This window comes from Typopeltis vanoorti, chromosome 8, assembly GCF_054136105.1.
Source record: "Typopeltis vanoorti isolate ZY-2024b chromosome 8, IOZ_Tvanoo_1.0, whole genome shotgun sequence".
In the NCBI taxonomy this organism is placed as follows: Eukaryota; Metazoa; Arthropoda; class Arachnida; order Uropygi; family Thelyphonidae; genus Typopeltis; species Typopeltis vanoorti.
In genome coordinates, this window is record NC_143556.1 from 77,672,639 (window position 1) to 77,690,859 (window position 18,221).

The 18,221-nt window shown below is 35.0% G+C and overlaps 1 protein-coding gene across 2 annotated transcripts in view; it reads left to right on the forward strand.

The window, feature by feature from the left end:
• LOC150104143 (WD repeat-containing protein 55) overlaps positions 1–18,221 on the forward strand; it is a 164,406-nt gene that overhangs the window by 143,301 nt on the left and 2,884 nt on the right. For both annotated transcript variants that reach the window (XM_090396779.1, XM_090396778.1), the window contains exon 7: positions 1,201–1,370. In XM_090396779.1, coding sequence (XP_090252905.1) covers positions 1,201–1,370 — 170 coding nt within the window. The remainder of the gene's footprint in view (positions 1–1,200; positions 1,371–18,221) is intronic.

Here is an 18,221-nt window from a genome sequence, read left to right on the forward strand (position 1 = left end):
TTTGTGTATAATGAAGTTGCATCTAATGAGGTGAGGATGTCATCATGGGATGGAGTAATGTTATTTATTTTCCAGAATAGGTCATCCGTATTTTTGATCATACAGATAGACGTTGTTAGTAGTGGTTTGGCAACATTTGTTCAATAATTTCTAGATTGTAACTGAAAATAAATAAACCATCATGTATTACTGAAATAGAGAGCTAAAGGCTTATTTATCATACATGTCCCCTAGGAGATGTGCTTTACATTATGGAAAATACTAAGGAAAGTGATCTGGACTTACTCCACCTTTACTAGCAGTTGCATCTGCCGAAACTTTTAGTTTCTATATATTCGGCACAAAACTCTTGTAGTTTCTATATTCGGCTATGAAATAATGTTGAATTCAATATCCACTTAATTTGTACCATCATGTATTATATTTACAGTGTTTTTTCTCTATGTTTTATTGCTTGTTTGCCGAGGTCTGGAGAGTCATTTTGCTTGTTATCATAGAATTTATGCCGATAAGAAAAAAACTAAAACTGTTCAAACGGCTCTTGATAACTTCTTTTGATAAAAAAAATTGCAGTAAATAATGTAGGCACAAGTATTTATTAAACATTTACTTTGCATTAATTTTTTTTCTTTCCTAAAAGAATACCATATAAAACGAATTATTAATACAGTAATCGATCATGGATGAATTGTAATTTTTACCATTGATTATTTTGATATACGCGGTAACATCGAGGGATTAATTAACTGCGTTAATCAAGGGAGACCTGTATTATTATAATATTTATTGTATTTATATTCAATACAAAACATACACAGCGAATATTGCAAAAATCAAATGCAAATATTACATTTTTAGCATCTTATATACATATTTGACATGGTACACTTAGTCTTAAAACATTTAAATTTGTTTTCATTATTACACGCCACCCCCCTCAACAAAACTAATGGCCCCCAAGGGGGCCGCAGCCCACAGTTTGAGAAGCGCTGATCTACACTAATGCCATCTACTGCCGATCCCCACCACTAGTATTTTCACAGACAATCACAAATATCCATGCCTACAGTGGGATTTGAACCTGCAGTCTTTTGGCTGGAGAACGGATACGCTAACCACTCGGCCAACATATTTTCAGATATCATATTTTCATCTGTCATGGCTTTGTTTGCGCTTTATTAATCATAATTTCTTTTGCAGAATGGTTGTAAAGTAGTCGTGGGAAGTGGAGAAGGAGCTCTGAACATCTTCAACTGGGGTGAATGGGGAAATATTAGTGATCGTTTTCCTGGACACCCTGACTCTATTGACAGCATTGTAGCAATCAATAATGACATAGTGTGTACTGGATCTGTAGATGGACTTATCAGGTATTTCTTTATTTTTTATGTGAATCCTACCGACAAAAAGGTTTTAAACCATATAGTGCAGTAGTATCATGAGTGGGCAAATGATTTTTTTCTATATTTTAAATTACTTTTATTTTTTTCCCCATAATTCAAATGAAACTGAAATGGTAATATTTGATTTAGCAAAACATTTATTAGTAATGACTGAATTAAAGGTTACTAATATTCCCCATCCAAAAGTTTATTTTTGCAATGATGATGAATTTTTAGAAAGCATAATTGTTTTCAAAGTTAGCTTGGATATATTTTCAGTAAAGTTAGTAGTCCAAAAGAATGATAATTAAAACATTTATCAAGACTCATTACCATTCCATATTTAAATTTTATTTTCATGAAAAATAGTATACTTGCAGGATTTTCCTGATATATAAATAATGATAAAGATATATAAATATACTGATAAAGATATGTAGAGATATCTAAAGATATATATATATATATATATAAATATACTGATAAAGATATGTAGAGATATCTATATATATATATATATATATAAAATCTTTATAATATTGATCTAAATTGTACAGTCAGCTTACACCATAGAAATCTTGCAGGGTACAACCAGAATAATTTGTAGTTAGATATTTTGCTGTAGTGAATTTCCTTTAGTAGGTGTGTGCTTATGGCACTTTGATTGAGATTTCTCAATATTTTTTTTGTTATAGTTAGTGAATTTATACTTAATGATGTTTGCTTACTGGAAAATTATTCCACTTGGATAGTTTGCTATAGTGGATTTCCTTTAATATTCGTGTTGGGGAACTTTGTTCAGCGTTTTTCTGTAGTTTGTTGTAGTAATTGAATTCGTAATTGAATACTTGCTTTGATGAAAGTTTGGGTTACTGGAATACACAAAGATTATTGAAGAAAAAATGAAAGAGTTTGAGAACAGGAATCAAACCTTGGAGATTCGGTGGCAAACTCTGAAGGAAACATTGATTGATTCTGCTACAGAGGCATGTGGTGAGGTTGTCTGCAAGGATAAAAAAATCAGAACTCCCTGGTGGACACAGGAAGTTAAAGAGGCAGTGAAGGAAAAGAAGAAAGCATATCAAAAGTTCCTGTCAAATAAGTCAGCTTGTTCTCTTAGAGAATACAGAGACAAATGCAAAAATGCTAAACACTGTGTAAAACTAGCTAAACAAAAGTCATGGGAGGACTTTGGCAAGAATATAGAAAATAAATATCAAGAAGGTAGCAAAATATTCTGGAGGTTGTTGAAGAAGCTTAGGAATGGAGGAAAGAGTGCTGTGAAAGGAGTTAGAGATGATAAAGGTGACATGAAAACCGGAGAAAAAGATCTCCTTGAAGTATGGAGTAATTACTTTGAAAAACTGCTAAATGAAACAAGCAGTGATGACAGTGCAGTGGTAAAAAACACTGACCAGGCATGCAGTTAGGAATACATATCGATACTTGAAGTAGAAAAAGCCATCAAATGCTTGAAATGTGGAAAGGCAGCAGGAGTAGATGATATTTGACCCAGAAATGCTGAAGTATGGTGGTATAAGAGTCTTACAGTGGCTGCACTGCATAGTTCAGAAAGCCTGGACAGAGGGACGAATTCCCGATATAATTGGAGTAGAGCTCTCATAGTACCCATATATAAAGAGGGAAATAAAAATGAATGTGAGAATTACAGAGGTATTTCCCTACTGAGTGTTCCTGGCAAGATATATGCAAGTATACTTGAGAAGCGGTTGAGAAGAATTGTGGAAGAAAGGCTTGGCGAAGAACAAGCTGGATTCAGGCCAATAGAGGCTGTCAGGATCAGATTTCCACTTTACGACAAATAGTCGAGAAAGCATGGGAATATAACAGAGATCTGTATTTAAGTTTGGACGATTTGGAAAAGGCATATGACAAGGTGCCAAGAGAGAAGCTATTCAATACGCTACAGTTATATGGTATCAATGGGGCATTATATCAAGCAATACATAGTCTTTATTTGAGTTGTAAGTCAGCAGTTAGAATTGAAGGAAGTACAGGAAGATGGTTTAATGTTAAATCTGGTGTGAGACAAGGATGTACATTATCCCCTCTGTTATTCATTATCTATATGGATCACATTATGAAGGAAAGTGGTATTAAACATGATATCAAAATTGGAGATGTTAATGTCAGCTCTTTGCTTTATGCGGATGATGTTATACTTCTAAATAAATCCGCTACAAGTCTGCAAGATTCTCTGACTAAATTGAATAGCTGTTGTAATAGATATGGCATGAAGGTCAGCAATAAAAAGACAAAGACAATGAAAATAGGCAGAATCATTGAAAATGTCAACTGTGTTGTGAATGGAGAACCTGTGGAACAAGTGAAACATTTCAGCTACTTAGGCACGATTTTTACTGAAGATGGTAAATTAAATATAGAAATAGACAACGGAATCAGTAAAGCTGGTATGGTAGGAAGTCAATTGAATAAATTCATATGGAATAAGAGAGAAATTAGTTGGAACACTAAATTAGCTGTATACAAGACAGTGTTCAAACCAGTTTTAACTTATGGATCTGAGAGCTGGGTCAGAAGTAAAACACTTGACCAAAGACTAGAGACCGCAGATATGAGATTCCTAAGAAAGATTATAGGCGTGAACAGATGGCATCAATGGCAATATCATATTAAAAACGAGGAAAGAACTTGACATTGTCAACATCCAAGAATGCGTTAGCAGAGCTAATCTCAGGTGGTATGGTCACTTAAACAGAATGGGCGAAGAAAGATTAGCAAAACAAGTGTTCTCTGCCAAGTTGGCAGGAAAACGACCCAGAGGAAGACCAAGATATAGGTGGATTGATACAGTACAAAGTGCCTTAGATGATAGAAATATAAGATCTGATAATGTTGAAACCTTGACAAGTAACAGACTGATTTGGAGGAAAATTGTAGATGAGGAAGTTAGTAATGATGTAATTGTTTTCATGTAGTACTATCATATCCTGTACACCCCTTGAGGGTACATGGCAGGAATTTGATGATGATGATGATGAAAATTATTCCAGTATGTGCAGTTGTATGAGACTAACTACTCATTCAGAAGTGTACAATTCACAACATTCGATTTAATGGATGTGGCATTTCATATTTTCAAAGCATACAACGTAGCAAGTACTATTGTTAGATTTGGCTATTTTTCTGTTTTATATATGATTGATTGCAAACCTCTGAGTTGAGCATTTTTGGAAGATTATTATATGTCATAATAACAGAGTTGGCAACTCTCAGGGAAGAGTTTTATGTATACTTCATAACAAATTGGGATTGGCTGTCACTTTTATTGTCAGCATATGACAAATTATGGTTGTGGTTGATGTTTAATGGAATGAAAACAGTACAAGAAGTGAATTAAACAACACTTCAGTTCTTCCAGTATTTCCTTATACAGCTTACCTTCTTATCTGATGGTTAGAATTCCAATGTTCAAACTACTTAATTTTCTACCTTCTCTGTATGTGAATTAAAGTAATGTAGTCATGAATCCTAATGCCCTGAGTATGCCAGAATTAAAAAATAAATAAATAAAATGCAATTTCTGTGGTTCCTTAAAACCTTGAAACTGACAGCTCTTATCTGCTCCCCCCCCCCAAAAAAGGAACAACTCCCCTCTCTCAATTCCTGGTATATACAATGTCTGCTGAAAAAAGCTTCAGAATAATTATTATTATAAAGAAACTGGGCACACCAGTGTATTGTTTTATAAACAGATATATATATATATGGGCATGATGAAACAAGCTTGAGGTCATTGTGTCATCTCACTAACCTACAAGGCTTTGATGACTGAACATGAGTTTTTTTCTTATTTGAATGTCCTGATGTCACGATTAATGAACAACATGTGTGTATCAAGTTTTGCATTAAGCTTATGGGGATAATGCCTTAAACCGCTCAGACATTTGAGTGGTTCAAAAGGTGTTTAAAGATGGTCGAACTATGATTGAAGATACCCCCCGCTCTGGATGATGACATTCTGCATCCATGATTTGGTAACTTGTATTCACAAAGAAGGTCATCATCAATTGGCAAATTACTGTTTGAGAGCTAGCTTGTGAAACAGAAACCTCAGTTGGATTCTACCACCAAATTCTGATGTATTTCCTGACAGAATTTGAAAATGAGGAGGAATGCTGCAAAGTTTATAATGAGACTGCTTGCTCAGAACCAAAAGTTTCTGTAAAAAGAACATCACATTTGTGCCTCACTATTCTCATTTACCAGATTTGGACCCCTCTTCCCTCTAATTTCTTTTTTATTCCCTAAGCTAAACTCTGTATTTAAAGGATGAAGGTTTCAAGACATGAATGAAATTAAACAGAATGTGACAGAACAACTCAAAGCCATTCTTTAGAACATTTCTAGAGAGAGATGCTTCCAAAAATGGAAACAGTGCTGGAAACACTGTATTAAGTGAGGAGGAGAATATTTTGAAGTGAATATGTTCCAATAGCTCATAAACTTTTGTATCTATTTTAAATAAATGTGTCCCAAAAATACAGAGAAAAATGTAAGAGAGAGAGAGAGAGAGAGGCTAAGCTATGTGTAAAAGTAGCTAAACAAAAGTCATGGGAAGACTTGGGTAAGAATATAGAAAATAAATATCAGGGAGGTGGAAAAATGTTCTGGAGGCTATTGATAAAGCTTAGAAATGGAGGAAAGGGTACTGTAAAAGGAGACAATGGTGACATGAAAACTGATGATAAGGATATCCTAGATGTCTGGAGTAATTACTTTGAAAGACTGTTAAATGAAACAAGAAGTGACAGAAATATACTAGAACATTTTCAAGAGGAATGCAAACAGGAGTACATATTACTAATTGGAGTAGAAAAAGCCATCAAAAACTGGAAGTGTGGAAACTCAGCTGAAGTAAATGATATTCAACCAGAACTGCTTAAATATGGCCATATAAAAGTTTTGCAGTGGCTACATTGCATAATTCAGAGGGCCTGGTCAGAAGGTCAAATTCCAGATGATTGGAGTAGAGCTCTAATACTTTCCATCTATAAAAAAGGGAATAAAGCCAAATGCGAGAATTACAGAGGAATTTCTCTATTCAGTGTTCCAAGTAACAGTTATGCAAGCATACTTGAAAAGAGATTGAGAAAGATTGTGGAAAAGAAACTTTGAGAAGAACCAGCTGGGTTCAGGCAAAACATTTCATATCCTGACAACCTTAGAGGCTGTCAGGATAAGATTTTCACTTTATGACAGATAGTTGAGAAATCACAGGAATGTGACAAGGATCTGTTATTTTTTGTAGATCTGGAAAAGGCATATGACAAGGTGCCCAGAGAAAAGCATTTCAAAACACTACAATTATATAGGGTGAATGGAATATTATACAGAACAATACATAGTCTATATTTAAGTTGTAAGTCAAGAACTGAAAGGAATACAGAATGGTTTGATTTAAAATCATGGATAAGACAACAGTGATGCACATTTTCTCACTCTTGTTCTATATGGATCACATTATGAAAGAAAGTGGCATTAGGCCTGATATTAGAATAGATATCTGATGACAGCAAACTTAGCTCTTTGCTTTATGCAGATGATGTACTCCTAAACACATCTAGTGCAAGTACCTAAGATTCTCTGACTAAATCAAATAACAGCTATAACAAATTTGGCATGAAAGTCAGCAATAAAAAGACCAAAACTATGAAAATAAGCAGGAACATATTGAACGCATCGACTGCTTAATGGAGAGCCTATAGAACAAGCAAAATATTTCAACTATTTTAGGCACAGTTTTTAGTAAAGATGGCAAGTTAAATCTGGAAATAGACAACAGAATAAGCATAGCTGATATGGTGGGTAGCCAACTGAATAAATTTATATGGAATAAGAGAGAAATTAGCCAAAACACCAAACTAGCAGCATACAAGGTGTTTGCAGGATACATTTCAAACCAGTTTTAAGTTATGGATCAGAGAGCTGGGTTAGAAATAAAGCATTTGATCAAAGGCTAGAAACCACAGATATGATGGTTCTGAGAAAAATTAGGGAAGTGAATAGATGGTATCAGTTTCAGAATTAAAAATTCAGAAAGGAACTTGACATTATTAGCATTCAAGAATGTGTAAGCAGAACTAATTTAAGATAGCATTGTCACTTAAATGGAATGGGAGAGGAAAGGTTAGCAAAAAGGAGATTAGCAGATGTTTGTTGCCAAGATAGCAGGAAAACAACCTGGAAGAAGACCAAGGTCTAGGTAGATTGATTTAGTCAGAAGTGCCTTAGAACAGTGGTTCTTAACCAGTGTTCCCTGGAACACTTGTGTTCTGTGAAGTGGTTACAAGTGTTCCGCCGGTGAAAGATATCACGACACAGTTCTGAGTATAATTGGCTACTCTGATCCTAACAAATGAAGTCTGCTATGAAATTTCTCTTGAAAATAACTAAAAATAACTCTTGAGGAATTTTGGATTTTTGTCCAAACCGAAAACCAGCTCTCTACACAAGGTTACTGAAAATTTTGTTACAGTTTTCAACATCATATTTGTGTGAGCTCGGTTTCTCAATATTAACCAATATAAAAACTAAAAAGCGTAAAAGACGCTTTGTCTAATATAGACAAAGAGATGAGGGTAGCTATATCACATATCATATTAGACCTGATATTGGTGAAATCTGCAAAAGCCGACAAGCTCAAATATCGCATTAAAATAAGTTCCATTTTTATAAAAGCAGGTCCATGTATATTTTATTGTTAGTTTATGACCCTAATGCTTTTGGTACTCCCCACATTTTGCTTATAATCAAAAGTGTTCCGTGACTTCGAAAAGGTTAAGAACCACTGCCTTAGAAGCACATACAGGAAGATGGATTATATTATGAAGGAAAGCAGTATTAAACCTGATATCAAAATTGGAGATGTTAATCTCAGCTCTTTTCTTTATGCAGATGATATTATACTTTTAAATAAATCCAGTACAAGTCTGCAAGATTCTCTGACTATTTTATTTATTTTATTACGTGATATCTCCAGGGAGTCCAAAGACTTATCGAGGGAGAGCATGTACTATACATCTCTCTGTCTCTACTACTCACTCAATCTACAAAGTACAATGAACTGCAACTACACCAACGCCATCTACCGCCCACCACTACTACCACTTTCACAAACATCCATGCCTAATGGTGGTATTCGAACCTGGCCTTTCGGCTGGAGAGCAGATATGCTAACCACTCAGCCTGGCAAAAATTGAATAATTGTTGTAATAAATTTGGTATGAAAATCAGCAATAACAAGACAAAGACAATGAAAATAGGCAGAGACATTGAAAATATCAACTGTTGTGAATGGAAAACCTATAGAACAAATAAAACTTTTTAGTGAAGATGGTAAATTAAATATAGAAATAGACAACAGAATCAACAAAGTTGGTATGGTAGGAAGTCAACTAAATAAATTTATATGGAATGAGAGAAATTAGTTAAAACACTAACTTAGCTGTATACAAGACAGTGTTGAAACCAATTTTAATTTATGGATCTGAGAGCTGGGTTAGAAATAAAACACTTGACCAAAGACTAGAGACTAGAGATATGAGAGTCCTGAGAAAGATTAGGAGCATGAACAGATTAGGAACATTCACATAGACGCCTGGTCTCCGCAATCTGTATATTCTATAAATATTTCCATGGGAAATGTTCATCTGAAACAGCATCAATAATTTCCCCACCCTGTACTAAGCCCATCAGAACACGTACAGCTGCCACCCAACATCCTTTCACAGTACACCTCGAAACCCACAGAACAAGTTTCTTTTCCTTCTCATTTATCCCTGCTACTGCAGTATTTTGGAACAGTCTTCCCCCAGACGTATCTCCCAAGAAATACAACATACAGGTGTTAAAATCTAAAGTAAACAAGTTTCTTCTTTCGCAACCCACCACCCATATACGGTACTAACGTACTATAGGTTGACCAGCCAACCTCCCGTATATGGGTCCAACATAAAAAAAAAAATTTTTTTTAAAAATGGCATTAATGGCAATATCATATTAAAAATTAGGCTATTAGGAAAGAACTTGATATTGTTAGCATCCAGGAATGTGTTAGTAGAGTTAATCTTAGGTGTGTGGTCACTTAAAAAAAATGGGAGAGGATAGATTAGCAAAACAAGTATTCTCTGCCAGGTTGGCAGGAAAATGACCCAGAGGAAGACTAAGATATAGGTAGATTGATACAGTAAAAAGTGCCTTAGAAGAAAGAAATATAAGATCTGATAATATTGGAGTCATGACAGGTAACATTGATTTGGAGGAAAATTGTTGATAGGAAGTTAGTAATGATGATGTAAGTTCTTCATGCAGTACTATCATAATATCCTGTACACCCCTTGAGGGTACATGTCAGGAATTTGATGGTGATGATGTATTTCAGGTAAGATTTAGGCAAGCATATTTGAGAAGAGACTAAGAAAATCGTCGGAGAGAAATTTGGGAAAGAACAAGCTGGGTTCAGGCCAAATAGGAGTTGTCAAGATCAGATTTTCATTTTACGGTAAATAGTTGAGAAATCACAGGAATATGCAAGGTTATATACTTAAGATTTGCAGACCTGGAAAAGGTGTGTAAAAAGAAGGCCAGAGAAAAGCTTTTCAAATGTTATGATTATATGCTATAAATGGAGCAATATATTTAAGTTGTAAGTCAGCAGTGAGAATTGAAGGCAATACGGTCATGTAGTTTGATCTAAAATCAGGTGAAAGATAAGGTGACACTATTTCCACTCTTATTCGTCAATATTCACCAGTGCAAGTCTCCAGAATTCTCTAACATTCAATTTAGTTAAAACATAGAAAACTTCAGATGCATTCTCAGTGGAGATGGCAAATTGAAATTAGACAATAAAATAAGTAAAGCTGGTATGGTGGAGAGTCAGTTTTATAACTTTATATGGAATAACTGAGAAAATTGCTAAAACACTAGCGTAGCAGTATTCAAGAGCGTGTTCAAAGCAGTTTTAAGTTATGGATCTGAGAGTTTGGTTAGAAATTTATATATCTATATAAATCTTTATATATATATATATATACATCTTTTTACAAATTCAAGCTATGAAGGTTTTATGCATGCTCCATTAAAACTATTTAATGCCTTGTAACTTTGTTACTAAGGTAATTAATGTGAAATTAGGCAGAAAGAAACACTGCAAAATTCAAGTGCATTCACAATGGTGGAATATAACAAGTAAAGCATTTCAACTATTGGAGAATAGTTGATATGGAGATGGCAAATTAAATTTGGAAATAGAGAATAGAATTAGCAAAGCATGTATAAGAAGTCAGCTGAAGTCATTTATATGGAATGAGAGAGAAATTATTCAAAACATAAACTGGCTGTATAAAAAAAGCAGTGTTGAATCCATTTTTAACAGTTATGAACCTGAGAGCTGTATTAAAAATAAAACACTTGATCAAAGACTGAAATCCACAGATATGAGAGTTTTGAGAAAAATTAGGACAGCGAACAGATGGCATCAAGGGCAGTATCATATTAAAAATGAGGATGTTAAGTAAAAACTTGATGTTGTTTGCATTCAGGAATGTGCTAACAGAGCTAATCTCTGGTGGTATGGGAGAGGAATGGTAAGCTAAAAAATTGTTTTTTTAGCAGAAAAAGAATCCGAGGAAGATGAAAATCTGATATATTGATAGAATGAAAAGTGCCTTAGAAGACCAAAATATAAATGACAGTATTGTACTGACAGATAACAGATTAATTTGGAGGAAAATTGTCAATAGGAATTTGATAATGATACCTAAGAATGGGCCACCTTTTTTTCCACAGATCAAAGAATTTTTATTTTTCATAAAACTAATGACACATGTGCATCTCAAACTAGAGATAATTTCTATATAAAGTACAACTTGAACAGCACAGCACATAAACCTTTCATCTATCAGTAAATCATTTACAACTCATTCACAGGTATGATTTGCATATAGCAACACTCAACGTTCAAAATGTTCCCTTTTTGCCATTGATATATGACCTTGCAAGTCTGCAAGGCCATATATCAATGGCAGCATGCATAACATGCAACGAAAATGCTGCCACCACTTGTTCCAAATCCACCTTCAGGCTGCAAAAGCTGGGGTGGCATTTCTGGCAGGCTACTCTCTCAAACTTCAACTACAATTTGAAGTCTAACAGATTCAGATCGGGACTTTCAGATGGTGATATGTGGTTAGACACATTTGCCTCCAACTACTGTTGGAAGATCCACTGCCTACTGTGAAACAAGGTGGTGTTAGTCTTGTACCACAGGTTCCGGCATCGTATCTTTATACGTTTTGGTTTTGACCCCTTTCTCACAGAAATACAACTTAGATACCACCAATACGTCACCACCTCACCAAACTATCACTGATGCATGGTGATGACTTATCTGAATCCTGGATGCTATAGCATGTGCTGTGTGATCATCTGGAGCATATACCTGATCATTTTTGGTGGTTAAATGACTCTTCAATGGTAAAAATCTTATCTATGAAGAGGATATCTCTGTCTGTTGTTTGCATACTGCCAGAGAAGTGGCTTTGATTTTATCACCCTCTGCCACATAAACTGTGGTGTTAGGAAGTCTCCAGTAGAATGACGATAGGCTCTCACTCCCAGATCATCAGTTAGTACTTGGTACATGTGATATTGTTCTCTGTGAATGTTTATCTCTTGCAACGTTACTTTCTGCATTCTCAGAGGATTACAATAGATTCATGCCTTCACAAGCGTTGCATCCTAATGCAGCGTAGTCAACCTGTTCTTTGGTGGTCAGATACATCTTCTGTATCATTATAGTATGCCCACTGTTTGTGGGTCTCTCCTTGGCATTTTGCCAAGAATAGTCGATTCATGCTGAAGGTGAGGAAGAAATGATGTACAAATGGGTTGCCAAAATGCGAAATCACATGCTTTCTTGTCTGTCGCTGTACCAGTAGTAGCTTGAATTTTGTTGTCGCTTTTTTGCATTATTTTTTTATTATTAATTTGTATGATGGGTCCAGTATAGTCAACAAGTTCTGTTGTTAAACGTTTCAGTAGCTCTTGCAAAAGAATATTGAATAATGTGCTGACATTCTACGAAAAAGAATCATCAGAAGGCCATCTCCTTGTTCCCCTTTCTCAAGTCATAAAACGTGCAATTGTGGGCGTATCGGGGTCGACTGTTAAAAGAATTCATAGGGAATCAAAAAGTGAAGGTAAGCCAAAATTTAAACCTCCTAAAAAAAGCGCCAGAGTAAAGATAACCATCGAAAACGTAGCTTTGAACGATTTTGATGTAGACGTTATAAGAAGAACTATTCACGAATTTTACGTGGTCGAGAAAAAAGTGCCAACTGTTCCGAAATTAATTCCTGTGCTTAAAGAAAAAATTAATTTTCCTTGGAAAAGAGAAACTTTAAGGAAAATACTTCATGAAATCGGATTTTGTTTTAAAAAGTCCCAGAATAAAAGGAAACTTATCATGGAGTGAAGTGACATTGTTTAATCTAGAATGCAGTATTTGAGAGCAATAAGACGTTTCAGGGAGGAGAAAAGACCGATTGTGTATCTAGATGAAACTTGGATTGATTTAACTTTTGGAAAATGTTGGCAGTCTAAAGAAGAATGTGGAGTGCTACAAACCTGAAATGCCTCGCAGCGCATAATAATTTTGTGTGTGGGTAGAGAAATGGGTTTTTTTAACGAATTCAAACTTACTATACAAAGCCAATTCAACTACTGGAGATTACCATGGGCAAATGAATTCTACAATCTTCAAAAAGTGGGCAGAAGAAAAACTGATTCCAAACCTTCCTAATAATGCTGTTGTTATAATTGATAACGCTTCATATCACTATTCAATTAAACAAAGTTCCAAATTGGTCTATAAGAAATGTTATCTCTGCAGATAACATTTCTCATTCCCCAGATATGCGAAAAATTGAATTGCTTAATTTGGTCAAAAGAAACTTGCCCACAACTAAACTATTTAAATTCGACACGATGCTCAAAGAGCATGGATTTCTAGCTTTGAGGCTACCACCATATCATTGCGATATTAATGCTATTGAGTATGTTTGGGCAGAAGTGAAAAGTTTCATTTGCCATCGCAACGTAACTGGAGATATTGACATGTCGAAACTTTTTAAGCTTTCAGAACAGGCGATTGAAAGTATTACAGTTCAAAACTGGGGAAAATATTGATCTCATGTCACCTCATTGGAAAATATGTATTGGGACAGAGACGGAATTATCGAAGAATTATGCGAACCTTTGGTGATCAGTTTAATTGAAAGTGATGGCGATTCGGACACCAATTCAGATGACTCTGAAGATTAAAAGGATTTGATAATGGTATTTTTTCCAACATTTTTTTTGCATGGGTTTGTTAAAAGAGTCGCAACAAATCATAAATAATTAATCTGTTTAGGACATTAAAGTGTCTTAGTTCTCTCAACTGTAAGTTTAGAATATCTAAGTTCATTTGAAAAAATTTCTGTTTTTCTGTATAATTATTTTTATTTCATAGAAAACTTGTTTTATGCTATACCTTTTTTAATTTTGTTAATACTCTACGTACATTTTACTAACTGTTATACAAGCAAAATAGTTACACTTTAAAAACAGCAATGTTCGTAAAAGAAAAGCTAAATTTTCCGACCTGTAATAATAAACAAACTCATCCCAGAAGACAGATTGATTACCCTATTATCGGAATGGATTTTTTCCTTTTCTACATGCGCAGAAGTGTCGAAGGATCTCTAATCAGTGGGCGAACTATATAACAGTTAATAGTCTGATACACAAACATCCTACTGGTCACAGGTGTTTTTAGCATGTTTAAAATAACAGATGGCTGCATTCCAACCTTGTGGAGTGCTATTATATATATATATATATACACACACACACGGTTCTCATAATCTCCCCCACTGCATGTTAACCCATACAGCTAGACAACTCTCTACTGATAAACACGTGAATGTTCACTGTACACAGCATTACAAATGGAACTGTGCTTATGCAATTCTGTGGGCAGCACAGAGGTGTAACAATATTTATGGCAAGACTGTGTGTGCATGCAAATTTTCAGTAAAATTGATTTATAAACAAAATTTTCAGAATAGACTTTTTTTTTTTTTTTATTGAGAAAATTTTTCACACATCTTAGTTTAATTTCATTAGGAACAACTGTCAGTGCCCCTAAGGTTTGAAATACTGTAATCCTTTTTATTACCTGTGAAAATTTCATCTACATCCTGAATAAACAAAATTGTATATTTTCATTTATAATGTTCAAGCAAATAACTAACCATGAAATAAGTCTTTATATAGAAAAACATTTAGGTTTATTCATTAATTATAAAATTAATTTGATGTCTCGGAACAGAAACTAACATCAATATTAGGTGCAATTTTGGTTATGGCATGTCTTAAATTATTTTTCAGAGGTATGTTTTTTGATTTATTAAACTTTAGTTTTTGAAAGAAAACTGCTGACAATTACATGCGTAAACATATAATGAAGGTTTTTCCTTGCATGACCGTAATTTTAGGGTCAAAGCTGTATAACTGAGAGGAGACCTCCACATAGCCTTTAAAGGAATGCGGAGAACCGACCAGGGCTTCTGACCTAATGTCCAATCCTCACCTTCTCGTGGTGCACCCTGTTGGGTATCTACTTGGATACTGAACGAACGAGGATGGGCTGGCAATTTGGGATTTAGCCGACCAAATTGTATTCTTATTGGTTAAACCAAAATAAAAAATGATGGTACAACATGACAAAATTTCATGCCAGCTGGGGCGTCGCCCGGTTAAACAAGGCTCCCATTGTTTTCACCAGGGAAAACAGCGAAAAGTCAGCTACTGGAACAAATCTGAAAATAAACCCCAACTCAACATCACCAGAGTTAAAGATCGGTACTATCAACGTAAGAAGCCTGAATGGCAAAGAAATGGAGCTAGTTGAGGAATTAGATAAGTACCAGATCGACATAATAGGGGTGACTGAAATAAAAAAGACCAAAACTGGTGAGATCTTTCTGAGCAATAAATACAAAATGTTATATTCAGGCAATGACAATCAAGGAAAAGAAGGAGTAGCCATAGTATTCAACACAAAATACGAGGCTAATCTTCTTGAATGGCAGGCTGTCTCAAGTAGAGTAAAGTGGGCAAATATGAGAATGGGGAACTGGACAATGAGACTTATTTGTGGCTATGGTCCCATAGAAGGTTCTACTAAGGTAGAAGTGGAGGAATTTTTTGAGGCTTTAGAAAAAGCAACTGACACAATGAAAAATGAAAAGTTGGTCCTTGTTCGGGATCTAAATAGCAGAGTAGGAAATGATTGTGAGACATACAAAAATATTTTGGGAAAATTTGGAGAAAAGAGCAAAGCTAATAATAATGGCAAATATCTGTTGGATTTCTGCTCAGGACATGGACTGATTATTACTAACACCATGTTCCAACATAAAAATGTGCACAAATTCACATGGAGAGAAGATGCTAGGAATAAGAAAAGTCTCATTGACTATGTTATTGTTGATAGTGATGTTTTCTCCCTTGTGCAGGACACCAGAGTGTACAGAAGATTTGAAATTGGAAGTGATCACTATTTAGTCTTGAGCAGGATAAAATTGAATTTCATATTGAAAAGAATAACATGTAAGAAAGTTTTAAAGCGAATAAAAGTTGAGCAGCTCTCAGATGTGAACTGTAGACTAAAATACACAAAGATTATTGAAGAAAAAATGAGTTTGAGAACAGGAATCAAACCTTGGAGATTCAATGGCAAACATTGATTGATTCTGCCAGAGAGGCATGTAGTGATGTTGTCTGTAAGGATAAAAAAATCAGAACACCCTGGTGGACACAGGCAGTTAAAGAGGCAGTGAAGGAAAAGAAGAAAGCATACCAAAAGTTCCTGTCAAATAAGTCAGCTTGTGCTCTTAGAGAATATAGAGACAAATGCAAGAATGCTAAACACTGTGTAAAACTAGCTAAACAAAAGTCATGGGAGGACTTTGGCAAGAATATAGAAAATAAATATCAAGAAGGTGGCAAAATATTCTGGAGGTTGTTAAAGAAGCTTAAGAATGGAGGAAAGAGTGCTGTAAAAGGAATTAGAAATGATAAACGTGACATGAAAACGGGAGAAAAAGATATCCTTGAAGTCTGGAGTAATTACTTTAAAAAATTGCTAAATGAAACAAGCAGTGATGACAGCACAGTGGTAAAAAACACTGACCAGGCATGCAGTCAGGAATACATATCCATACTTGAAGTAGAAAAAGCCATCGAAGGCTTGAAATGTGGAAAGGCAGCAGGAGTAGATGATATTCGACCAGAAATGCTGAAGTATGGTTGTATAAGAGTCTTACAGTGGCTGCACTGCGTAGTTCAGAAAGCCTGGACAGAGGGACGAATTCCCGATGATCGGAGTAGAGCTCTCATAGTACCCATATATAAAAAGGGAAATAAAACTGCATGTGAGAATTACAGAGGTATTTCCCTACTGAGTGTTCCTGGCAAGATATATGAAATTATACTTGAGAAACGGTTGAGAAGAATTGTGGAAGAAAAGCTTGGTGAAGAACAAGTTGGATTCAGGCCAAATAGAGGCTGTCAGGATCAGATCTTCACTTTACGAGAAATAGTCGAGAAAGCATGGGAATATAACAAAGATCTGTATTTAAGTTTTGTCGATTTGGAAAAGGCATATGACAAGGTGCCAAGAGAGAAGCTATTCAATACGCTGCAGTTATATGGTGTCAATGGGGTATTATATCAAGCAATACATAGTCTTTATTTGAGTTGTAAGTCAGCAGTTAGAATTGAAGTATAGGAAGATGGTTTAATGTTAAATCTGGTGTGAGACAAGGATGTACATTATCCCCTCTGTTATTCATTATCTATATGGATCACATTATGAAGGAAAGTGGTATTAAACATGATATCAAAATTGGAGATGTTAAATTCAGCTCTTTGCTTTATGCGGATGATGTTATACTTCTAAATAAATCCGCTACAAGTCTGCAAGATTCTCTGACTAAATTGAATAGCTGTTGTAATAGATATGGTATGAAGGTCAGTAATAAAAAGACAATGAAAATAGGCAGAATCATTGAAAATGTCAACTGTGTTGTGAATGGAGAACCTGTGGAACAAGTAAAACATTTCAGCTATTTAGGCACGATTTTTACTGAAGATGGTAAATTAAATATAGAAATAGACAACAGAATCAGCAAAGCTGGTATGTCAATTGAATAAATTCATATGTAATAAGAGAGAAATTAGTCGGAACACTAAATTAGCTATATACAAGACAGTGTTCAAACCAGTTTTAACTTATGGATCTGAGAGCTGGGTCAGAAGTAAAACACTTGACCAAAGACTAGAGACCACAGATATGAGAGTCCTGAGAAAGATTATAGGTTGAACAGATGGCATCAATGGCAATATCATATTAAAAACGAGGATATTAGGAAAGAAGTTGACATTGTCAGCATCCAGGAATGCGCTAGCAGAGCTAATCTCAGGTGGTATGGTCACTTAAACAGAATGGTCGAGGAATGATTAGCAAAACAAGTGTTCTCTGCCAGGTTGGCAGCAAAACGACCCAGAGGAAGACCAAGATATAGGTGGATTGATATGGTACAAAGTGCTTTAGATGATAGAAATATAAGATCTGATAATGATGATATTGGAGTCTTGACAAGTAACAGACTGATTTGGAGGAAAATTGTAGATAGGAAATTAATAATGATGTAATTTTTTTCATGTGGTACTATCATATCCTGT